We start from the raw sequence: 23,161 nt of genomic DNA, 5'->3' as shown, positions 1-23,161 counted from the left end.
CAGATGGAATACTATGTCTTCTCTGCCCCCAGGCTCTTCTTACCTCTCAGCCACCAGCCGTGGGAAAGTGACTCTCTGGCTTTCGTCCACGTATGCATCATTCTGAGCCACAAAGGGGCGCTGAGCCTGGAAGGCTCTGACCACTGTGCTGCCCTGGAAGGTCTCGGCCACATGGGAACACACGCGCGAGTGCCTGGCTGACTCCAGGCGTCTGAGCTGGCAGAGGCTGGCCGCGTATAGGCTCTGCGGTAGGACAGGTGTAGAGGAGAAATGTCACTGACACAGCAGCACAGGGGAGCCTCGATGACACACTTTCCAACCAGGCTCCACTATCAGCTCGCTCTGTAACCTTGGGCTAGTTGCTTCCCCTCTCTGGGCTCCCAATTCCTTGCAGAATCAGAATGACTTGAGTTCTTTTCCCGGGAAGCTCACCCTCCCGTGGCCCAGCCCAGAGCGAGTAAATCAGAATCTCTGGTGAGGTCCCCTTGGCCTCGGTATGTTTTAAATAAAACCTTCTGGGTGATTCTCATGCACAGCCAGGACTGAGAAATCCCTCCTCTGATGTGACTGTCTCATTCCCAGCTCTGAGGCCCCCGGCTTCACTTAGGGCCAGTCATTTTGGGAACAAAACCATAAAGAACATAGAAGGCAGGTGGCCAAGTGGAACTCATTCCCTTAGCTGGAGCTCCTGCGCCAGGTGCTGGGAACCTAACAACACACAAATAACAAGACTGTTATTTGGTGCGAGCTGCCGTTTGCGTGCAGGCCGGCAGGCTGTGCATGGGCTGAACACCCAAGCTGGGTGTTAGGCTCTTTACAAACAGCCTTTACTAATAGGAGGTAGACATTTGTGGGCTTCACGGTTTATAGACGAGAACACCTAGGGCCCAGAGGAATAAAGCAGCTGCTTCGGGTCTCTATGGCAAGTAAGTGGAAGGGCCCAGATTCAGACCGACATTCCACTGCCCCCAAGGCTGTCCCTTCCTGAGTTAAGAGAACAGAGAAGCCACAGCCTTGTCCTAGGACCATAGCTTTTTTCCTACTCTATTTCTGATTTCCTGGGGTGGAGGGTGAGCTTTGCTCACAGTATCTGCGTCCGTAGGTCCGAGATGGGGCCCGAGAATGTGAGTTTCTAACTAGCTCCCAGCTGGCACTGATGCTGTGGGTCTGAGACCCCACTTGGAGACCCATGGAGCGAGGACAAAGAATGGGACAGCGTCTTGGTGACCACTGGCCCACTGCACTTCAGGAACGTAAGCCATTAGATTCTGTCCTCTTGTTCCAACCTAAGGAGGCAACTGCTCAGGCAACAGCAAGAGTCAACCCTAATACGACAGCCTTCGAGACCTTGCTGTGTCTTCTTGGTTTCTAGATCACTGGGAAAGATCAAGCTGATTCCAGCAGCAGCACGATGTGATGTGAGCTACTGAGAGCCTGGAGGTGGACATCTGGGAGATGGAGATGAGTAAAAAGTGTTGGAAACACATTGTGGTTTCTCTGCCTCTGGGAGTTCTTCTAGAGACGGTCCCCAGATGCCCACTGGACAGAAGCTCCCACCCAGAATCTGGCTCAGAGACAGGGGACTGGCTGATGTGACTTGGGCTGGCCCTGGGAACCTCGTCAGTCTCTTCCTACCTGAAGCCCAGCGTAGAGGGCCACCAGCGGCAGGATGGCCACAGCTGCAAGCGGGGTGGCCACCGTAATCGCCAGAATGGCCTCCAGGAGTCCAAAACCATAAATCAGCAAGGACCGGACTTTGTCTGGGATGTCCACATCGACTGTGTCTGTCTCCTTGGAGAAGTGGTTCAGCAGGTTCCCGAGGGGGGTCCGCTCAAAGAAGCCAATGGGAGATGGCACCACATCCCACAGAAGTCTCCGGAAAAGCAGGCTGGATGCCCGGATCCCCGCTAGGAGCACCATGGCCACAGAGGCAAACAGCCCAAGGGCTGGCGGGGGGAGAGAGAGAGAGGGTGTCAGAGCATGAGAGCTGAGACCGCCCCCCAACCACCCCATGGTGGCCATCTTGTTTTGACCACCTCGACAATCCCTTGTTGGAAGAGATGATACCACTCTGGACTTAGGGCGGGTTCTAAATCCAGCGACTAATATCGTTGCGAGAAGAGAAGACAACCAGAGGCACGGTGAGGGGATGTGAAGACAGGCACAGACGCTGCAAGTCAAGGACTGGTGGCCCCCAGCAGAAGCGGGAGAGAGGTGTGGGACCGATGCTCCACCAGAGCCTCTGAGAAGAACCAGGCCCGCCCAGAGCTCAGCTGTGGGCTTCTGGCTTCAGGACTCCGAGAGGTACATTTCTATTGTTCTAAGCTACCAAGTTTGTGGTAATTTCTGTCAACTGTAGGAAACTAACCTAACCCCTTCCTCCTAATGCTGATCTGTGTGCTCGGGATATCACTCACTTCCCACCCCATCGCTGAGGTGAGGCAGACTTTACCCCCAGCCAACCCAAACACGGTGGTTGGTCCGTCCCTGCCCGAGTCCTCAGGTGCCCCTAACAACTGGGGGCCAAGATCCTGCATTTATTTGTTGATGAGTCTGGTACAGGCTCTGGGGGCTCCAGGAGAGGAGGGAAGTGCCGTGTCCCTTAGCCTTAGCGGATGGATGCACCCTCAAGGCCAGGGTGTTTGCACGAATGTTCAGGAAGGAGATGGTAAGCCACGGACAGGCAGACCAGGGATCTCTGAGCACCTCGGAGGGGGCTGGGAGGATGGAGAGTGAGGAAGGCCAGCAAGGGGTACCTTGGAGGCAGCCTAGGAGCCCGAAGATCGAGCCCCGCAAAGCTGCCTGCGTCTGCCGCCCATCCACAGTGGGGTCGTCCGCCCACAGGCTCAGCCAGTAGCTGGAGCAGAAGGAGGCCACTTGCTGGCAGAGGAAGAGGAAGAGTACGTAGAGGCAGAGGGGAGCCCCTACAGCCCGTAGGTAGGTCAGGTACATGGTGGCCTTCACCTGTAGCACATGGAGGGGAGACGGGGGCAGAAAGAGGCCCCGGGGGAAGGAAGGAAGGAAAGACCCCGTGAGGCTCTCAAAACCCACTGACGGACAGATGGAACCAGGATGCAGACCTGATCCATCTTCTCTTGGTGCCCCCCACCCGGAGCTCCATCTCTCCTTGAGGCCCCCACCTCGGCTCCAGACCCCCTTTGTCTGCAGAACCCTCAGAGGGCCAGTGGGAGCCGTAAAGGGGATGGGTGTGATTTACTGAGCACATACTATAGGACAGGCAGATGTCTCTGTCGCCATCTTAATTCCCACCTGACAGATAAGGAAACTGAGACATAAAGAGGTTTAGACCCTTGCCTAAGGTTTAGCTGCCACAAATCTGAAGTTCTTCACGAGGCTGTAAGCCAGAGTGATCTTGCTGTTGCTGACCTGTTCATGGCTTTTTTTTTTCTTTTTTTTTTTGCTTTCAGAAGAAATTCCAAACTTCTAGTCTATCTCTCTAATCTACTTCCTACGATTTGCTGGTCTCATGGGCTCCCCTTCTTTTCTCTGGCACCCTAAGCTCCTTCCCACCCCAGAGCTTTGCACCTGCTGTTCCCTCTGCCTGGAATGCTCTGCCCCTGCTCTATCTGTGGCTGGTCCCCAACCCATTGCCCTTCTTTATTTTCTAACAGCATTTATCATTCACTGATACCACCTTGCTCAGTTGCCTGATTGTTTGCTGATTATCTCCCGACGACCAGTAGGCAGTCTCCACCAGAGCAGAGACATCACCTGGCATGGAGCAGGGGTTCTATACATGTTTTCTGGGTGGATGAGTGGGTGGATGGTTGGGTGGGGAAAAGGGTGATTGGGTGCATGGGTGAACAAACAAGTCAGTCTGTAGATGAGCGGGTGCATAGGTGAGTGGACGGATAGGTAGACGGCTGGATAAATGAATGGGTGGGGGGCTGGGTGAGAGAGATGACTGAGGAGATGGGGAGGTGGATGGATGGGCGAGTAGGCTGGACGGGGTGGGTGGTGAATGGGTGGAAATGTAGAGGGACCGAGGAATGAATGAGTAGGCAGGCGGATGGATGGGTGGACACAGCGTCGTAGAAGAAAAAAAAAATAGTTTAATCTGCAAATTCTGACTGGCCTAGATTGAGTCCCAGGTTGGCGCCTTGCTCGCTAGACGAACACAAACTCTTTAAGACCTCAGTTTCTCCATTTCTAAAATGGGGCTATCATCTAATTCCAGGACCGGTTGAAAACATTAAGAAATATGAAGTATCTGGAGTCTTACTTGGCACACAGCAGGCGTTCAATAAAGGGGAGTCTCCCTGCTCCTGCCCAGTGCTGTATCTATCGGATGGGAGGTCTTGAGCCCCAAGGGGTGGCGGGGTTTGGGGGGAGGTGAGCGCCATAACAGTGGACGCAGAGGGGAAGGAGCAGCTGGCGGTTACCCTGCCATTCCGCATGCTGTCCTCTGCTGCGGGCTGTCCTGCCCACTCGGGCTCATCTAGGGCAGCCCCTGTCTGGGCCTCTGAGGTGGCACCATCCTTCCCAGGGGCTAACTTCATGGACCTGCCACTGAGAGGAAAGGAGGACCAATCAGTTTTCCTGTCTGGGAGGTGAGTACACCCAACCCTCAAGGCCACTGGTAGCACTCCCTGTGCTTAGCGCCACAGCGGACTCACCTGCCGGGTCCACCTGTGCGCTTCTCACATCCAGCAGAGCCTCTGGGGTCCTTGGCCTCGGTCATGAGCTCTGTTTCTGCAAGGTCAAAGGAGTCCTGTCACACGATAGGGGTCAGTACTCGGGTTCTGGGCTCTGGCTTTGACTCCCACTGGCTGTATGGCATTCACTTGTCTGAGCACCTGTTTCCTCTCATCTGGCTCTTACAACTGCTCTCCATCCTCCCTGGGTTCTTCTGGGAACATTAGTCCTTCAAGCACTCATTCATTCATTCACTCAGCAGACGTGATCACACACCTGCTACAGACTTGTGCCTGGAATATTCTTTTCTGGTAACTGCCCGCCAACCCCAGGAGTCACCTTCCTGAGAAAGGACCCTCCCTCCGACCATCCCCCAGGCCAGATGGGTTCCATCTCCAAGCTTTAAGATGGTAGCACTGTGAGTCAACACTTGGGATTTCTACCAGGGTGAGCCAGGGCTCACCAGATGTTTTCAGACAAGGCAGAGCCTGGGGCTGGGGCCCCTGACTGTGTCCTTGCTTTGTCGTTGTGGCAGGGTTCAGGGTGGGGGCAGCGTCCAGCCTACTCATGAAAAAGCACCTGCTCTGAAGCCAAGCCGCTTGGGTTCAGCACTACCCACTTAGAAGCCATGTAAGCCTGGGCTCGTTCCTTTACTCTGCACCTCGGTTTTCTCCTCTGTGAAATGGAGGCGAGACAGCCCTGACCTCACAGAGGCACTGAGATGATTCGATGAGCTCACGCATGGGAGCCACTCACTGTGGGTGGGCTCGCATTGGTGGCTTCCCTTCTAACGTGTGGTCATTTTTCCAGCACGCGTTGTGTTTTCTGTTATTAGAAGCCCTAGCTACGGGACGCCTGGGTGGCCAGTTGGTTAAGTGTCTGCCTTTGGCTCAGGTCATGATCCCAGGGTTCTGGGATCGAGTCCCACATTGGGCTCCTTGCTCAGCAGAGAGCCTGCTTCTCCCTCTGTTTGTGCTCGCTCGCTCTGACAAATAAATAAAATCTTTAAAAAACAACAACAACAAAAAACAGCTGCAGCGGCTCTAGCTAGCATGTCACAGGCCTTCTGGCCTCCAGCCACCAGGTGACCGCCTTGCTCAAGCCCTGTAGCAGTTAGGAACCCAGACGGCAGATTTGAACACCCCAAAATTCTAACCCTGTGACCTCAGAACATGTGTCTTTGCCCAGTTTTCACATTAGAAATAGGGCAGTGAAGACTGCACGTGCCTTGTAAGGCTGTTGTGCGGATCTGATGAGATAAGTTATGTAGAGGCCCTTAGCACAGTCCCTGGTTCACAGCAGGTGTCACTGGCTCTAACCGAGGGGATATATGGCCTCTTCAGAGTGCTGTCTGCTTCCAGGCCTGGGCCCCCATGAAGGCTGTGGACAGAGCATTCTAGTGACAGCAGTGGGATCCTTGGAGCCTTCTCCCCAACGAAGGGTGGCAGATGCCAGCCACAGCCAGCCAGCAAAGCCCAGCCAATACCTCCATCTCCGCTGTCTCCTGGATGACTGGCTGCATCCAGAAGGCGCACCAGGGCCCCCTTCCTGTGCAGAAGCTCCTGGTAGGGACCCATCTCGGCGATGGCTCCATCTTCCAACACCACGATCCAGTCAGCCTGGGGCAGGACGTGGAGCACGTGGGTCACGAGAATCCGTGTCTGGCCAGGGAAGGGGTAGAAGTTACACTCCTGTGTTTGACCCAGTCTTCCCGAGCTGGGTGGAAGGGGGAGGCAGCGTCCTGGGGCTCAGTGTGGGCAGGGCTCCCCTTCTTGTGCTCCTGCTCTCTTTCTGTATGTCCCAGCAGAGCAACAGAGGGTGACTTTTAAGCTGTGTCTGGAAACAAGACGACTCAGGCTTCCCCTGAACCTGGCTGGTGACCTGAGGGAGCCTGAGCTGGGAACAGTCTAACCATGGGCCCAAAAGCAGGAATTAGCTGCCGCTGTGGGCCACCGAGATGGGGACTTGCTTGTTATGTGGCATTGTCAGAGCCAGAGCCAACCACTGTAGAGGAAAATGAGACTCGAGGAGAGTGGTGGGGAGACAGACGGGGGTTAGGACGCCCCCTGCCTTTGGGCTGTGAATGCTGACATATTGACCCGAACGTACCGTTCCATGGAGCAGTCCGCTAGGCCCGATGACCTGGTTGAAGACGTGCTGGCCGACGTGGGCGTCCAGGGCCGCCAGGGGGTCATCGAGCAGGTACACTGCAGCCTTCCTGTACACGGCCCGGGCCAGGCTCAGCCGTTGCTTCTGGCCCCCGGAGAGACTCATGCCCTGTGGCCACAGGAGAGGGACAGGGGCCTGGTGCACACCTGCTCATCAGAGTGAGGGCCAGCTCCCCATGCCCTTCCTATGGGGTCACCTGCCAGCTGCAAACGCTTGCTCTCAGGCCAGTGTCCCCCTCGGTCTCCACCCAGCCGGGCTTGGAGGAGGAGTTAATCCTCTCTTCCCACCCACTTCTCCCTTGAGTCTGGCTTGTGTTCCTTTCCCCACCGTATAGTTCTGCTTTCCTCAGGGACACCAGTCATCTCCCTGTTGTCCAACTCAGTGCTAACCTGTCAGTCCTTATTGTCTTTCATTTGTTTGTTCGGTCATTCATTCATTCATTCCACTCTGGTTTTCCACTTATGGCTACCATACACCCAGTGTTCTGTGCTCCGGGGATACACCAAGCAACAAGATCCAGTCCCTGCTCTCATGTACCTTATGCTCTAACGAGGGAGGATGGGAGACACGTCATCAACAAACAAGTAAAATATATCACCTGTGCTATGAAGAGTAACAAAGCAGAATTAGCATGTATGTTGAACCAGCATGAGCAGGTTTGCTGTGCTGGGTAAGGTGGTCAGGTAAGGCCTCTGCACTTGGGGGACATTTGAGTTGAGACCTGGCCGAAGTAAGGGATGACCCATGGAGCCCTGGGAAAGAGCTTTACAAGCAGAGAGAACAGCAGGTGCAAAAGCCCTGAGGTAGGAAATATGCTCTCAGTGTTTAATGAACATCATGGAGAGATCCATGTGGCTGGGGTGAAACAGAAAAGGGGAAGCAATGATGGGAGACGGAGTCAGAGAGAAAAGTGGGGTCAGACCTTGAGAAGCCTGCTGCAGACGCTCAGGACTTTTGCTTTGACTCTGAGGGGGATGGGACAATCTTGGAAGATTCCAGGCAGAGAAAGGATGTGGTCTGCCCTACGTTTGAACAGAATCCCTTTAGCTGCTGCACTGGGATTGGCATGAAGACAGAAACAAGTAGGGCAGCCATGTAGGGGTGGTTGGACAATACCAGAACACTCTGGGTCTGCTTTGAAGGTGGACCCAACAGGATTTGCTGATGACCAGACACATGGGTGCATGTAAAAGAGAAAATCAAGGATGACACCATGGTTTGGGATCTGAGCTCTGGAGGGATGGAGCTGCGGTCACTGGGGATGAGGGTGGGTGGGCGGTTCCTGGGGGAGCACAGGTTTGGTTTAGGATATGATAGCAGGACAGAGGTAATGGGCAGCAGGCACTCCTTCCTTCTGCAACACCCTCCCTTGGCCTCCAGGATGCCCTGTCCTCCTCCCTGGACAGCCCTCAGCCACACAGAGGCCCTCTCCTCTTCTCCAGGAAACCCACACTTTCCCTTAATAGCAACCCCTACCTTTTTACTCTCCACTCCCTAATCCAAGGTAGGGCAAACTTTTTCTATAAGGGGCCACAGAGTAACTATTTTTTTTTAAAAAGATTTTATTTATTTATTTGACAGAGAAAGAGAGATCCCAAGTAGGCAGAGAGGCAGGCAGAGAGAGAGGTGGGGGAAGCAGGCTCCCCGCTGAGCAGAGATTCCCAAGGTGGGGCTCGATCCCAGGACCCTGAGATCATGACCTGAGCTGAAGGCAGAGGCTCAACCCACGGAGCCACCCAGGCGCCTCAACACAGTAACAATTTTAACCCCAGTCTCCGTGACAACTGCCCATCTCTGCCCCTGTCATGCAAAGCAGCCACTGACCATGGTAAATGATTGAGTGTGGCCATGTCCGCAGAAGACTGCACTCGAAAAAATATACAGTGGACTGGATTTGACCTAGGGGTCATAGTTTGCTGACCCCTGTCCAATCTGTAGCTCCAGATGCATAAATCCTATCTATTGGACATCTCTGCCCCAGACCCTTTGGTGAGGCTCAGAGAAGGGAAGCTATCTGGCCAATGTCATCCAGAAAAACAGAGCAGGGAGCCCAGATCACCTGACCCCCTGCTGCTGAAAGCCTCTGTCCACCAGTCCCTACCATGCCTCTGCTTTCGTCTCTATTTGTAATCACTCGCTTATTAGCCACTATGGATTGAGCTCCCACTTGGCCCTGGGCGAGGCCCTCTGTCTGCCCCGTTTCCCTGCTCCCTTATCTCCTCTTCGTCCCTCCCTCCACACAGCCCCCCACAGGTCAGGGAGGCAGTTGGTCCCGAGCTCCAATGCCTCCCCCTGGCAAGAAGGCCCTGAGACCCTCACCTGCTCCCCAATTTTGGTGTGGACCCCAGCAGGGAAGCTGCTCACGTCTGGCCACAGGGCGCAGGCCTCCAGGACCCTCTCCAGCCACAGCGGGTCCAGCTTCTGCCTGAAGCACACATTCTCTTCCACGGACGTGTGCTGGACCCAGGCCTCCTGGGGCACGTAGGCCACGGAACCCTACAATGCAACTCATTTGGCCATTAAAAAGCTGATAGGGATGGAGGGAAGAGCGATTTTGGAGAAGGCAGAGAAGCGGGGAGGGGCAGGGAGGAAGAAAGTTAGAAGAAGGGGCAGGACTGGGGGGAACAGGGAGGAATGGGAGGGCTTTTAGATTGGGGGACATTCTAGCAGACGGGCAGCGGGGGAGCCTCACCTTGATGCTCACCGATCCCTCCACCTTTGACAGCTCCCCGAGGAGGGCAGACAGCAGGGAGGACTTCCCTGCCCCCACGGCACCGACAACAGCCACCAGACGACCCTGCGGCACAGTGAGGTTGATCCTGGCAACACAGGAGGGGAGACATGTCCCTGCGCAGGGCCCAGCTCGAGTCTGTGCAGGACTGAGGAAGCCCAGACGGAGCCAGCCTTCCCCCGTGACTCCTCCAAAGGTCTTTCCCTCTCCCTGTCCCCGTCTGGGGACTCAAGCAGCCATCTTCGCCACGCACGTGCGTGCGTATGTACGCACGTACGCACACGCATGCGCACGCACACGAGGACGCGCGCATAAGGCACGCTCAGCCCACGAGTCCATGCACAGAGCCAACCCCACAAAGTCAGACGAGCGCACACACCCGTGCACACCCCACATGCCCCATACACGAACGCGAGCACACACACGGACACGTAAGCACACCCACAAGTGCACGCGCATTTACACAAACACACCTGTTCACACCTGTGAACACCCACAGACACGTTTGCACCACACCCACATACATGCATCCACACACACTCCCTGTTGTGGCAGAAGAGGTTACCCGCCTTGCTCCGGTCCACGTTACTGCTTCAGGCTGCTCATCACGTGCCCTCTGCCCCTACGGTGGGCCGCAGCCCATCCCCCACCCTATTGCCAGAGGGACTGTTAAAACCCAAGGGGGATCATGGGTTCCCTCCGCTGCTCCCCATTTCACTCAGGAGAAAAGGTACAGTCCCGGCCGTTCGCGAAGGACGCCTAACCTCCTATTGCTCTTTCCCTTAAGCTGCTTTGCCTGGGCTTCACTGACTTCCCCTCTCTCAAAGACCGGAGGCCAGTGGTTCTCAAGTGGGAGGGACGGTGCCCCCCGCCCCACATGTCATTTGTCACACCTGGTGGGGGTCCCTGCTAGAAACTGGTGGGTAGAGACTGGAGGTTCTGCTAAACATCCTACAAGGCCTGGGACAGCCCCTACAACAAAGAAATCTCCAGCCCTAATGCTGAGGTAGAGAAACCTTGGTCTAGACACACTCCTGCCTCAGGACCTTTGCACTGACTGTTTCCACGGCCTACAAAGCTCTTCTCCCAGACACCTGCAAGGCTAATTCCTTCCCTTTATCATGATCTTACTACTCACCCCTCTCCCTCAACATTACTCCTTTGCCCTAATTTCTCATTTGGGTGCCCCCATCAGAAGGTCAGCCCCAAGAGAGCAGCGCCCGTGTCTGTTCTCTCTACTCTGTTCCCTGGGTCTCCCACAGTGGCTGGCACACATCAAGCATTTAATAACGACTACAAAGTGACTAAATGACAATCTACATGAAGACTTCCCAGCGTATTTTCTTTCCCTTCTTAATGGGGTGTTGGAATTGGACTGGGATCTTCTGTCACAGAGACCCAGCCAGCACTGGGAGGCTGGAGGAGACCGTGACCCAGGAACTGACACAGGAAAGAGAGAGAGAAGCAGACATGGCAGGTGAGGCTGGGCTGTGGGGCGCCTCTCGGCTAGGCCTCTCTCGGTGCCACCGTGGCCAGCTTGAGGAGCGGGGAGGTGTCTCCTTCCTGACCAGGGAGGCTCAGACTCTCTCCTATTCCTCCATCTCCAGGAGTCTGGCTTCCCCAAAACTCTCTGCCCAGGGCTGGTTCTACGGATCTCCCTGCCAGCCCCAGCAAAGACTAACCCAGCCTCTGGCGCCCAGCTGTCGGAAGCTGCTGGAGCCTCTGGCATCTGCCTCCTGCCAACGCGAAGGACGTTTCCAGGGAGGCCGGGCTGTACCTGCGCAGGCAGGGTGTGCTCTCCCGGGACCAAGCGAAGGTGCCGTCATGAACGCTGACGCAGGTCTCCCCAACAGCTGCGGGCCAGAATGGGGAAACCCCCAGGTAAGCCATGCATGGTGAGTCTCATCGCACCACGGGGCCTGGAACCCCTCTGATTTTATCTCCTAGCTTGAGGAACACTCTGCCGTGCTTATCTCGTTGGCCATTCTGCATGAGGGCAAGGACCTGGTTGGTTGGAGGGTTCAAGGCCGTACGCCCAGAGTGACGCATAGTAGGTGCTCACGCGTCGCTGCTGAATGACTGGGGGGAAAGCAGCATCGCCGTCCTTGTTCCCACGGTACACGGCTGACAGCCTCATCCGCATGTGCCATCCTGGCGCCAGCAGCCCCCCAGCTGGGACCCTGGTATTTGGTCAGGGGGGCTGCAGGGGCGCTGCCTGTCCTGTCACCCCTCCCGCACCCCTCCTGGCGAAGTCTGCACTCACTGCATCTGGAGGGACTTGAGTCCACAGCCCCAGGGTCCACTTCTTCCAAGCAGAGGAAGGCGGCCAGACGGTCTAAGGACACCCGGGCCTGGGGAAACCAAAGCCCCAGGTCACTGGTGCCCAAAGAGCAAAAAAAAAAAAACCTCGAGCTTCAGATGTCTGATGCCTTAGGATGTGGAAAAGCTTCCGGTCTCCTGAGCCCAGTACATTTGTAAGGCATTAGCACAAAGCTTTGTGGGTCACAGGAAACAGTGTCCATGGAGGTGGGGACCGCGATGGTGACAGTGACCCAGTGACCTCCCAGCTCCTCTCTCCTAATTAGCATAATAGGGACAATGGGGCTGTTGCCCAGATGAGACCCAGCAGGAGGATGGAGGCTTGTCCAAGGGAGTCATCAGACCATTATCAGAAAGAATTCCAAACACTGTCCCCCTGGGGCGGCTGTTTAAATAGGGATGCGTCAGCAAGGCCACTTGTCTTCCTCTCCTTCACGGCCCAGTGTGAGTGGGGACAGCAAGAGACGACAGTCCACATAAATAATGCTTGGTGTGGAAAGGGAATGGGCAGGCTGGTGCGTTGCTGTATCCTCTGCGCCTCCCTGCTTCCCTGCGCTGTCCCCCTCCCCCCGCCTGGCCTCCTCCCCTGGGGGCAGTGTGGGGATGCATGGGGTTGGGCCTTCCCGCTAAACCCCTGCAAGGCTGCCGAGCCTCCCTGCCCCACTGCCTCACCTGGATCACGGAGTTGATGGAGAAGGGCAGGAAAGCCTGAGCCTTGTTGAGGATGGTGAGGACCGTGAGGGTCACAAATGCTTTCTCAGCGTCCATGGTGTTCTCCTCGGCCACCAGCGTGTGGACAGCAAACAGAACCAGCGCGACCTGGGCGGGGGACACAGGGGCAGTGACAATGAGCTAGGAACCAGAGCCAGCGGGCCATCTCCGGGGGCCTGTGTGGCCCAGCCCGCCATGTTGGAACATTCCCCTCCATCTCCCCCTCACCCCAAATTCTGCGCACCCTCCGGCCTCACTCCTTGTTCGTGCAGCTGTGCAGTGTTTCTTAAAAAGTAGGAGTGTCTTGTTGAAAGGAGCTACGTGTGCAGCCCCCATTCTGGACCAGCAACTCTTGTTTGGTTCCTGGCATCTGGGGACGCCATGAGGTTAGATTTGGGTAGCATGTGGGAGGTTCTAGACATGGGTGGGACTTGTGGTTCTAGAATGCCTTGAAGACAACCCTGGAGTTGTGGGCAGCAGCAGCACTTGAGGGGAGGGCCCTGAGCCCTGGTGGCATCTGTGGTTCCGGATGTCACTGGGTGATGTGAGTTCTAGGTGTTGGCAGTGTTTCGGTTCTAGGTGTCACTTGGTGATGACATGATAGTTGGTGCGTGTGACGGTGACTCAGCCATCCTGCTGGGGAGCTCTCACGGTTCTGAGTGATGGTACTTGTGGTTCTGAGTGTTGACTGTGTCGGCAACACGGGATGCCTGCCCCCTTCCCCGGGGTGGGGGGTTCTCATTCTTCTGGAAAAACCATTTAAGGTCCATCTACCACCAGCCTTGAATATCTTATGAGGAGCTTGGATTATTTATTTATGTATGTGGCAGTGAGCCATTGCAGGTTTTTAGCAACAGCATGACTGGAGTCAGAGCTGGGCCTTGGGAAGGCTGATTGGGCAGCAATGAGTGAAATGAACTGGAGGACAGGACAGGCGCTGTGCCCGTGTGCGGCCGCGGCAGCCATGTGGTGGCCGGCGTCAGTGTGGCCGTGGGGCTCTCCCCCTCCAGCCCCCTGGCCCTGTGCCCGAAGCAGCAGCAGTTGCAGATGCCTGGCACCTTCTACAGGAGAGTGACGGACCTTATTAGCCACGACCACCTTCAGGGGAATTATTTAAGTGGTTAGTTGATTCAGCGCAAAGCAAGGATCCCTGACCGAGGGAAGGATCCAGGAGAGCTACATGTGAGCGATGGGGCGGCCTGGAAAGGATCCAGGATCTGGGGGGCAGGGGCACCGCCTACCTCATCCCCCCCACCCCCACCCCGGGCACTCCCTCCCTTAGTCTGTGCTGTGCGGAGAGGCCAGGGGGACCTCACCAGAAACGTGGACACTTGGAAGGACACCAGAGACATGGAAAAGAGGAGGTTGGAGGTCCTCAAGGCGCCCAGCTCCTGGCTCCGGATGCGCAGGATTCTTTCCAGAAAGGCTCCCTCCCAGCCGTGGGACTTGACCATCTTCATATTCCCCATGACGCTGCTCGTGAGCCGTGCCCGAGAATCCTTCCGGGTCATGTGCTCTTGCTGGCACCGGAGGGAGGAGGAGGGCAGAGGTCAGAGAAACGTCAAGAATTCCCCTTCTGCAAAACCATCACACCCCGCCTTTAGCAAATGCTCTTGATTCTCCCCCCGCGCCAGGCCCCAAACGGTCTGCCTTTCAACATCGCCGTCCCCACCATCCTGGCTCACGTTGTGGTCGTCTCGCCCCTGGACCACTGTTGGTGCCTCCTCGCTCCTGTCCCCCATGCTTCGGCCCTCATTGTGGTGGGGACAGATCATGGGCCATCACAGAGGGACACAAGACTGGGGTAGGGGTGGAAGAGACGGACCCGTGCACCAGCCATGATGAGGAGGGACTGAGCCCACAAAGAATAGATGGAGGGGACAGCAGGACCCAGAGGACAGACGGTGTGGTCCAGGAGGGTGTGGGGTAGAGGGAGCTGGGCTGGACCGTACTGGGACGTGGAGGTCAGCCAGAGGAACGTGGGCTGAGTTTCCCTGTGTTGCACCAAGGAGGGGCATCCTCCCCAGAGCAGGTGTGGAGAAGGCCTTAGAGGAGGCCAGACAGGAGGCTCCAGAAACTGTCTGAGACCGATCTTTCTCTAGCCTCCCTTCCCCCCTCCCTCCATCCAAGTGCCAGGCGTCCTCCTAGAAGCTGAGGTCGCATCAGTGCATATTCCCAAGTGCTGTGAAAGTTCCAGTCTCAGGAAAGAGAGACAGCAAATCCAAGAGCCAGGCACGAAGTGACAAGTGCTATGGAACCTGACATCACAGGCCAAGTTGACAAGCCTAGCCGCTGGGCATGAAGGGTAGGGACATGTTGCTATGGTAACCAGGGGCCAGTGAGGGTTCAGGGGTGGAGAAGACAGGGCCCTCTTGGGGGAGGGCTAGTCCTAGGCAGAGGAAACCAGAGGAGCAAAGGCCCTGAGTAGAGCTTGAGGATCGGGGGAGGGCAGTGGGGGAGTGGAGTGAGCCGGGCCAGGGGGCCACGAGGCGAGCCCAAATCACAGCACACCGCAGGATCTTGGCTTTGACTCTGAAGGAGATGCCCTGGTAGGGATGAGGGCAGAAGCAGAGACTCGGGGAATGTGAGACAGAGGCAACATTCTGAATGCATCTGAATGTGAGAAAAAGATGCATCAAAGCTGACCCGTGGCTGGCTTGTGGCCTGAATGCTGGAGGGGTTGCAGCAGCTGTCCACTGAGATGGGGCTACTGGGCGGAAGGCAAGGGTCTGAGTGACGTGAAAGGCTCACGCCACCTTGTCCCCCCTCCCCTCCTCACCTCCCTGTACCTGCGCCAATGTCATTCCCATGACCCACGGGTTTCCCCTTCCCACTTCCCACCCAGCGTGTCCCTTCTCCCAAATGTCACACCTGATGCTGTTTCCTCTTCTTGGTGATGAAGAAATTCAGAGGGAGGAGGCTCATGAAGACAGCGATGGCAGTGAGAGCAGAGAGTCCTAGAAGCTGGAGACAGAGAGGGAGGGAGGCCACAGGACATCTCCAGGAGCCCAGCTGACGTCCCCAAGAGATTTGGTCAGACTTGGGTCCTAAGGCAAGGGACGGCAGGGAAGCTGATGAGAGCAGCCTGTGGACACCTGCTGAGGATGGCATCCTTCTCTGTCACGTTGGGGAACGGTCCACTTCACCTAGGGGTGCTGGAGTCCTATTCAAGTAGGTCATGCTTCTAGGCAGGACAGGGCAAGGGTGTGTGCCTGACCGGAACGGTGAAGTCGGATCTCCGGAGTCAGGGTCTGAGTTCAAAATCCCGGCCCTGGCCACTTACTGGTGTGGCCTTGGGCAAATTACTTACCCTCCCTAAGCTGCAGCTCAGACCCTGACTCCTGGGTGAGGTGACGTTAGAACAGTTATGTTCTTTCTTGCCTGTGGTTTCTCTATCTGGAAAATGTGGAGGTGGGGTTGGCGGAAACGATTTCTCAGGGGTTGTGACTATTTGAAATTCCACCCGAGGTCACGTGCACCCAGTTTCTAGACAAACCCCACCCCTCTTCAGACCAGGGCCCTCGGTTTCCCCTCTCAGCCTGAAGGAAGGAAGCCTATTTCCCTAACTTGAAACACCGAGCTTGCCAGGATCATTTGTGCCACAAGTGTGCCACCCAGTGGCGAAGTGGAGAAGTGCCCAGAAGGCCAACACCAGCCCCCCGCCAGGGTTGGAAAAATAATCCAAGAATGGTGAGGGGAAGGTGAAACTTTCTCTGGCAAAAAGTTATCACTTGGCAAACATGCTACAAATGCTACCTTGATGTCCATCTGCCCCCTCTTAGCCAGGTTTCTGGGGGGACCATCTGATGTTCGGGGATCAGCTCCCAAAAGGCCTGGGAAGTAATAGGTGTGTCTTTGGCAGATTTGCTTGGATCAGGGGTCTGCCCGCCTCTGCTTTTTTCCGTGTCCTTCCTTGCCCTCTCTCTTCCTGATAATAACATCTAACATTTATGTATTTTTAAAGATTTATTTATTTGGAGAGAGAGAGAAGGCACAAGCACATGCTTGAGAAGGAGGAGGGGCAGCGGGAGAGAATTTTCACTCAGGCGCCCTGCTCTGCGTAAAGCCTGACACAGGGCTTGGTCTCAAGACCTGTGAGATCACGACCTGAGCTGAAACCACGCAATGGATGCTCAACTGACTGAGCCAACCAGGCGCCGCTCACATCTAACATTTATGCACTGCAGGGCAGGAACTGTTGGAAGCTATGCCCACTGCATGCTGGGCCCTGGATACAAGGGAGCAAGTCAGAAGGTGTCCTGGCCCCAGGCCCCACAGGGTGGGGGACAGTCGGAGGAGATAACACACAGTCACCAGGACGTACAGTGATCATATAGCCCTGGATGGTATTGGGAAGTAGTCCCCGCCCACAACCATTGATAGCCCCGCCCAGGGGTCTGTGAATTAGGGCATACCTGCCAGAGATAGATGAAGCAGATGGCCATCCAGATGATGGTCATCCACAGCCCGTTAAGGTAGATGAAACAGTCTATCAGTCGCTGTACATCCACGGACACCAGATTGACCACATCACCCACAGCACGGGCCTTTCTGGAAGTACTGGACAGGACCAGGACCTGGGCAGGGTGGAAGGATCGAGATCTCAGTCCAAGGGAGGGACAGGACGAGTACGTCCCTCTTTCCCCCCGCACGGACGGAACAAGGGCACAGCAGCCTGGCCGGCCTGGATCAAAGCTGGTCTTCCCTTTGCTGGTAGAGACAGGTCTCCCTGCACGCATCTGTAAAGTGGGCCAGGAATTCTCCCAAGCCGCCCTCCCAGGGGCCGTCAGGAGAATTCAGAGGACGACAAAAACGGTTTCCCTACGTCCCAGGCCCTGTGCTAAGGAAGCCGTGTCGTCGTTTTCTGGGACGGAGCAGATCCCACAGCCAGCTGGAGGAGGGGCTGTGGCATTTCATTCCATCTGCAAGGCCAAGGATAAAACGCTCTATTTTTATATCACTAAGGAGGAAAAAAAAAATCAGTGCAATTAACTTGAGACACATCTTGATTACAGAAGGGTTAAAAAAGTGATCAGAGAATCAGTGAAATGAAGAATGACTCACCCCACTCTATAGCCAAGGAAACTGAGGCACAGAGAAGTTGACCAACTTGCCCAAAGTTGGAGGGCTTTCTAAAGTCTGGGCCAAGCTTGGAATCCGGGATACAGGGACTGACACGACCTAGACAGGGTGGCAGACCAAGCCCCACAGGCATTTCAGGTGCCCCTCACACCCCAACATAGTTCTCTGGCAGCCCCAGATGTGCCCTGGCTCTGGGGCCACAGTGGACCCCATGCAGCCCATTGAATGCTAGGTTCTATTTCCAATCTTCTCTGCTGAGTGTGTGAGGGAAGAAGGAAGGGGGTGAAGGAGTGAGCCCGGAATGACTGAGTAGAAAATTTAAAAAAAAAAAAAAATCTTTCTGGGGCATGTTGATGGCTCAGTTGGTTAAGCGTCTAGCTCTTGACCATAGCTCAGGTCTTGATCTCAAGGTCATGAGTTCAAGCCCTGCATTGGGCTTCAATGCTGGGCATGGAGCCAACTTAAAAAAAAAAAATCTTTAAATCTTTATGGAGTACATACTCTGAGACTCCCAGTGAACCGAGAGCTAAGAATATGGCTGTGAACCGCAGAGACAGGTGGCTTGCTCTCCCAGGAGCAGAATTTGAGCTGGGGAGGAAAATTAAATAAAGACTTAGAGTTCATTCTCTCTCTCTTTTTTTTTAAAAGGTTTTATTTATTTATTTGACAGAGAGAAATCACAAGTAGATGGAGAGGCAGGCAGAGAGAGAGAGAGGGAAGCAGGCTCTCTGCTGAGCAGGGAGCCTGATGTGGGACTCGATCCCAGGACTCTGAGATCATGACCTGAGCCGAAGGCAGCGGCTTAACCCACTGAGCCACCCAGGCACCCAAGTTCATTCTCTTTTTAAAAGATTTATTTATGGGGCACCTGGGTGGTTCAGACGGTTAAGCATCTGCCTTCAGCTCAGGTCATGATTCCAGGGTACGAGGATTAAGTCCCGCATCAGGCTCCCTGCTCAGCTCTCCCTCTGCCTGCTGCTCCCCCTGGTTGTGCGCGCTCTCTCTCTCTCTCTCTCTCTCTCTCTCTCTCTGATAAGTAAATAAAATCTTTAAAATATATACATTTATTTATTTTATTTTTAAAAAATATTTTATTTATTTATTTGACAGAGATCACAAGTAGGCAGAGAGGCAGGCATAGAGAGAGGAGGAAGCAGGCTCCCGACTGAGCGGAGAGCCCAATTCGGGGCTCGATCCCAGGACCCTGAGCTCAGGACTTGAGTCAAAATCAAGAGTTGGACGATGCTTAACTGACTGAGCCACCCAGGTGTCCCATTCCTCATTCTTCAATGATACTTATGAGAAGTGTTAGGAAGAACTGTTTTAAAATATCGTTCAGTAACATTAGTAATATTATGCAATAATAATAATAATTATTATTACAGTTACCTATTAGCAAGGTAGACTGTAGGCCAGGATCTTTATCGTGATTTTCAGAGGAAAGAAAGACCAGGCAGGGGAAGCAGGACTGGCTGGTTGGAATAATCTCGGTGGGTTCCAGGGTGCAGGAGCTGTCCCTCATGGTCAGGTACCTGGCCCTGGGGTGATGAGGGCAGGTGTGTGGGGGTCCAGAGTGTTGAGAGCCCCATCAAGGGGGCAACTGGGCGTGTGAGCTTTGGACTGGTTCATTGGCAGATGAAAAGAATGCACCCACTGAGTCATTTACTACCTCTGGCTAGCCCTGGGTGGTGGGGGCATCCCCCCAAGGTTGCCAACGCCCTGGATATCAAAGCACTAGATGTGGAAAGTCAGACACAGTTAACGTGCTTAACGCACAGCCATCCAGGAGCTGCTCCCTGTGCACCGCTTCTCCCCCAGGGAGCAGCACAGGTGGGAGAGGAGAGGCATGGGGTCTGGGACGCCCAGGCTTGGGTGCCCCAGACCCCATAGGAGCCAATATCTCTTCTGCCAGATTGTCTTGTGGGCTTCGCTTTTGGACTCCTGAGGAGATGAGAGTCATTGCACTGAGAGAAGCCCAAAGCTCTGGCTCCCCACCAGGTATTTGTACTCCATTGACAGAATTTTCAGCCCTCATGAATTTACCAATGGATCGGGAATTGTTTTGGCCATAAGCAGTGTTACCTGGTAACATAGCTAACAGCCCACCTCTATCCAGTTTCCACACAGCCCTGAGATTAGCCCTTTCTCCTCATGGGGGTGAGGGGAAAGGTAGGTTCATGAAAAGAAATGGAAAGGGTGTCTAGGTAGTAGGAACAGCAAGTGCAAAGGCCCTGAGGGGGGAGGTTGCCTGGTATGTTTGTGGCTGGAGTAGGTTGAACAAGAGAGGTACGTGATATGATAGAGTTGGAGAGGTCCCAGGGTCAGATCACTCAAGGTCTTAGGGAAAAAACCAAGGAGGTCAGTGAGAGCGACTACGAATAAGTAAAGTAATCACTGAGTACATTTTCAGGAACAGATGATACGATGTGACCCTTTGGGGCTAGAACATTTCTATATAAATTGGGACAAGTCAGGGGGATAGGAAAGACCCACCCCTCTCCTCCAGGGCTCACCTTTCTGTACACCAGGCCTGTGATGGCCGTTCGGATCCTCATCTGCAGCACTTTGACCCTGTACATGTAGTATTGCTCCAACAGCGATTGCAGGGAGGCAGAGAGAAACATCAGCACCGCGAGGAGATAGCCCTTCCAGGCCGGGGTTGTGGGATTTCCCATAAACTCCAGAAAAAGGCTTTTGAGAGAGGGAGGGTACAAGTGGTGAGAGAAGGCATATGTGGCTCTCACCTTGACCTGAGCCTGGTAAAGGTTGGAGGGTCAGACAGCATGGTAGATATTTTTGCCAAAACGGCTGCAGTGATTCCCCCCCACCATCCACGGGCACCCACTTCCAAGGTGACTGCTGTTTCTTTGACCAAGAGGTGAGTTTTTTTTTTTTTTTTAAGCTTTTATTTATTTATTTATTTATTTGACAGAGATCACAAGTAGGCAGAGAGGCAGGCAGAGAGAGAGGAAGGGAAGCAGGAAGCAGGCTCCCCCCTGCTAAGCAGAGAGCCTGGTGCAGGGCTGGATCCCAGGACCCTGAGATCATGACCTGAGCCCAAGGCAGAGGCTTTAACCCACTGAGCCACCCAGGCGCCCTAAGAGGTGAGTTTTTACCTCCATCTGTCATGTGCTCAGCTGTGTCTCTACAAAATACCTATGCTAAGTACTAATCCCTGGCATTTTAGAATGTACCTGTATTTGGAGCTCGGGCCTTTCAGGTGGTGATTTAGTTAAAACAAGGCCGTTAGGGTTGGACTGTAGTCCAATCTAACTCCTGTTGTTCTAAGAGCAAATTAGCGCACACAAGGAGATAAAATGGGCATGCACGCATGAAGGAAAAGCCCATCTAAGGACCCAGCAAAAGGAGAGAGAGTCCTCGGATAAAATCAGTCTTGATCTTGGACTTCCAGCCTCTAAAACTCTGAGAAGATAAATGAGTGTTTTCTCAGGCTCTGAGCCCGTAATCGTTTATTACGGTGGCCGCAGCAAACAAATATACCATTCCCTGAATCTGGGCTGGTCACACAACCAGCCTTGACCCAGAAAACCCAGTGGAGGTGAGACCGTGTCAGCTCCAAGTCTGGGACGTCAAGAGAAAATGCAACTTTTACTCTGTGTCTTCAAGCCCTACAAAGGGGCCATGTGAACAGCCGGAGCAGACAATGTGGGGTATGAAAGATGACGTGGGGCAGAGACAAGCTGTCCCCGCTGAGACCCTCTGAGACCAGCCAGTCCCCAGCCGGCCTCCCAGCCAACCACACCAGCCCATGAGTGAACCCAAAAGAGGAACGAAGACCAGTCCAGTGGAGCCCGGCCCAAATTGCTGACCCACGTTACCATGAACCCAAGAAGTGGTTGTTAACCCCTCGCTTTGGGACTGTTTTGTTATACAGCAAAAGCTAACCGATACAGTCAGGTTAGCATTCATTCATTTTCTCTCTGAGAAAATGCGACTTTCTCATTTATTTTTTTCCCCTTCCTCAGTGTCCTTTCCAGTCACCCACCCTCCAGGGCCCTGAGCTCTGGAGGACTAGGCAGAGGCTGAAGAAGAGCTGCTGCCCCACCCCCACCCCCCAGCTGTGGAAAGACGGCATCAAGGAAAGGACCACCATCAACAAGGCCCCAAAGGCCTGGACCCACCTGAGGAGCTTGGGAACAGCGAACCTGAAGACATCAGAGATGACAATGGCAAAGGTCGCCAGGAGGAAGGTGGGACTGGACATCTGCCAGATGGCCCTCAGCAACGGGCCCCTCTGGCCCCCTTCTTGCTCCAGCAAGGGCTCCATCTCTGGGGTCTCTACCCCACGGCTCCCTTTCTTTCTAGCTGCTCTCACCTTGGTGCGCCTTCAGGGATAGGAGAAATGGGTTCCGGGTCATTGCAGTAGATTGAATATTTGCGTGTCCCCAAACTCATCTGTGGAAACCTAACCCCCAGTGTTCTGGGGAGGGGGCGCTCTGGGGAGGCGATGAGGTCACAGGGGCGGAGCCCTCATGGATGGGATTAGTGCCCTGATAAAATGGGCCCCAGACAGCATCTGCTCCTTCCACCAAGGACCAGAGCCCGGATACAGCCGTCTGGGAAGCAGGAAGCCGGCCCCCCATCAGACTCCACATCTGTGGTATTTTAAATATCCCCAGAGGTGGCATCTGCGTGTCCAGCAAGACCAGGCATTATAGGGCTGTTTTTCTGGCAGAGGGGATGAGTGGGCATGGATTCAGCCATGTTCCCTCACCTGTTATTCTCTGTACCCCAGAGGGCCCCTTTATGAGACAGCTGGGCAGGGGAGAGGCCAGGCAGGGGGGCAGCCCTGAGGCATGATGGGGGTTGCTGGGAATGCACATGCCCTGAGCCCCTCCTGTGTGCCAGGCACGCCTTAGTCCTCCAAAGAGGCTGGCAGGCGAGGTGTTATGCCCATTTCACAGAGGAGCAGATGAAGGTTTAGAAGGAACTTGCCTAAGGGCCCACAGTGGGGAAGTTGAAGCGCTGGGATTTGATCCCAACTCTGTCCCTTCAGAGCCCAGGCACTTGGCAAGCCACAGATGCGGCTCCCCCCTTTCCCCCCCACAACTGGCTAGCCCACAGGTGGTTTGGAGCTGGTCTAGAATCAGTTCAGAACCACAGCTGATGTCCGTGGCCCTGGCACTCAGTCTGGACGAAACGCAGGTGGAAGCTGGGGGTAGGGTGGGGGAGGAGGCGGGTGGGAGAGGCAGCTGGGCAGGTCCTCAGCTGCTGAGAGCCCAGGGGCTGTGTGGCCTTGGGTCTGTATGGCCTGCCCTCTTTGGGTCTGTGTCCTCATGCGTGAAAGGATAGAGTTGGTCTCACTCCCTGCGCTCTTTCTAGCTCTGTCAAACTCTGGGGTTAGCAGTAATTTCACTGTGTGTTTACAGAGCTGGGGCCCAGGGCCAGGCCCTGGGATCAGCCCTTTTCCTGCCACAGCTTATCGATTTTTCTTGACCTCCCTGCCTGGTGGCTGTCATGGGCTCCCTGTTG

General features: G+C 54.9%; 1 protein-coding gene across 4 annotated transcripts in view; it reads right to left on the bottom strand.

Annotated features, from left to right (window-relative positions):
* The window catches only part of ABCC6 (ATP binding cassette subfamily C member 6), a 45,309-nt gene that overhangs the window by 9,583 nt on the left and 12,565 nt on the right, over positions 1-23,161 (bottom strand). For all 4 annotated transcript variants that reach the window (XM_082714957.1, XM_082714960.1, XM_082714958.1 and 1 more), the window contains 17 exons: positions 21,811-22,014; positions 20,182-20,359; positions 17,002-17,163; positions 15,458-15,550; positions 13,903-14,106; positions 12,548-12,694; positions 11,820-11,907; positions 11,334-11,409; positions 9,518-9,644; positions 9,145-9,321; positions 6,766-6,933; positions 6,143-6,317; positions 4,638-4,713; positions 4,404-4,530; positions 2,757-2,964; positions 1,636-1,946; positions 44-243 (listed from right to left, as the gene is read on the bottom strand). In XM_082714957.1, coding sequence (XP_082571083.1) covers positions 44-243; positions 1,636-1,946; positions 2,757-2,964; positions 4,404-4,530; positions 4,638-4,713; positions 6,143-6,317; positions 6,766-6,933; positions 9,145-9,321; positions 9,518-9,644; positions 11,334-11,409; positions 11,820-11,907; positions 12,548-12,694; positions 13,903-14,106; positions 15,458-15,550; positions 17,002-17,163; positions 20,182-20,359; positions 21,811-22,014 — 2,721 coding nt within the window. The remainder of the gene's footprint in view (positions 1-43; positions 244-1,635; positions 1,947-2,756; positions 2,965-4,403; positions 4,531-4,637; positions 4,714-6,142; positions 6,318-6,765; positions 6,934-9,144; positions 9,322-9,517; positions 9,645-11,333; positions 11,410-11,819; positions 11,908-12,547; positions 12,695-13,902; positions 14,107-15,457; positions 15,551-17,001; positions 17,164-20,181; positions 20,360-21,810; positions 22,015-23,161) is intronic.

This window comes from Mustela nivalis, assembly GCF_964662115.1.
Source record: "Mustela nivalis genome assembly, chromosome: 19".
Classification (NCBI taxonomy): Eukaryota; Metazoa; Chordata; class Mammalia; order Carnivora; family Mustelidae; genus Mustela; species Mustela nivalis.
The sequence above is the reverse complement of the archived record's forward strand: the minus strand, read 5'-3'. Positions and strand labels throughout refer to the sequence as shown.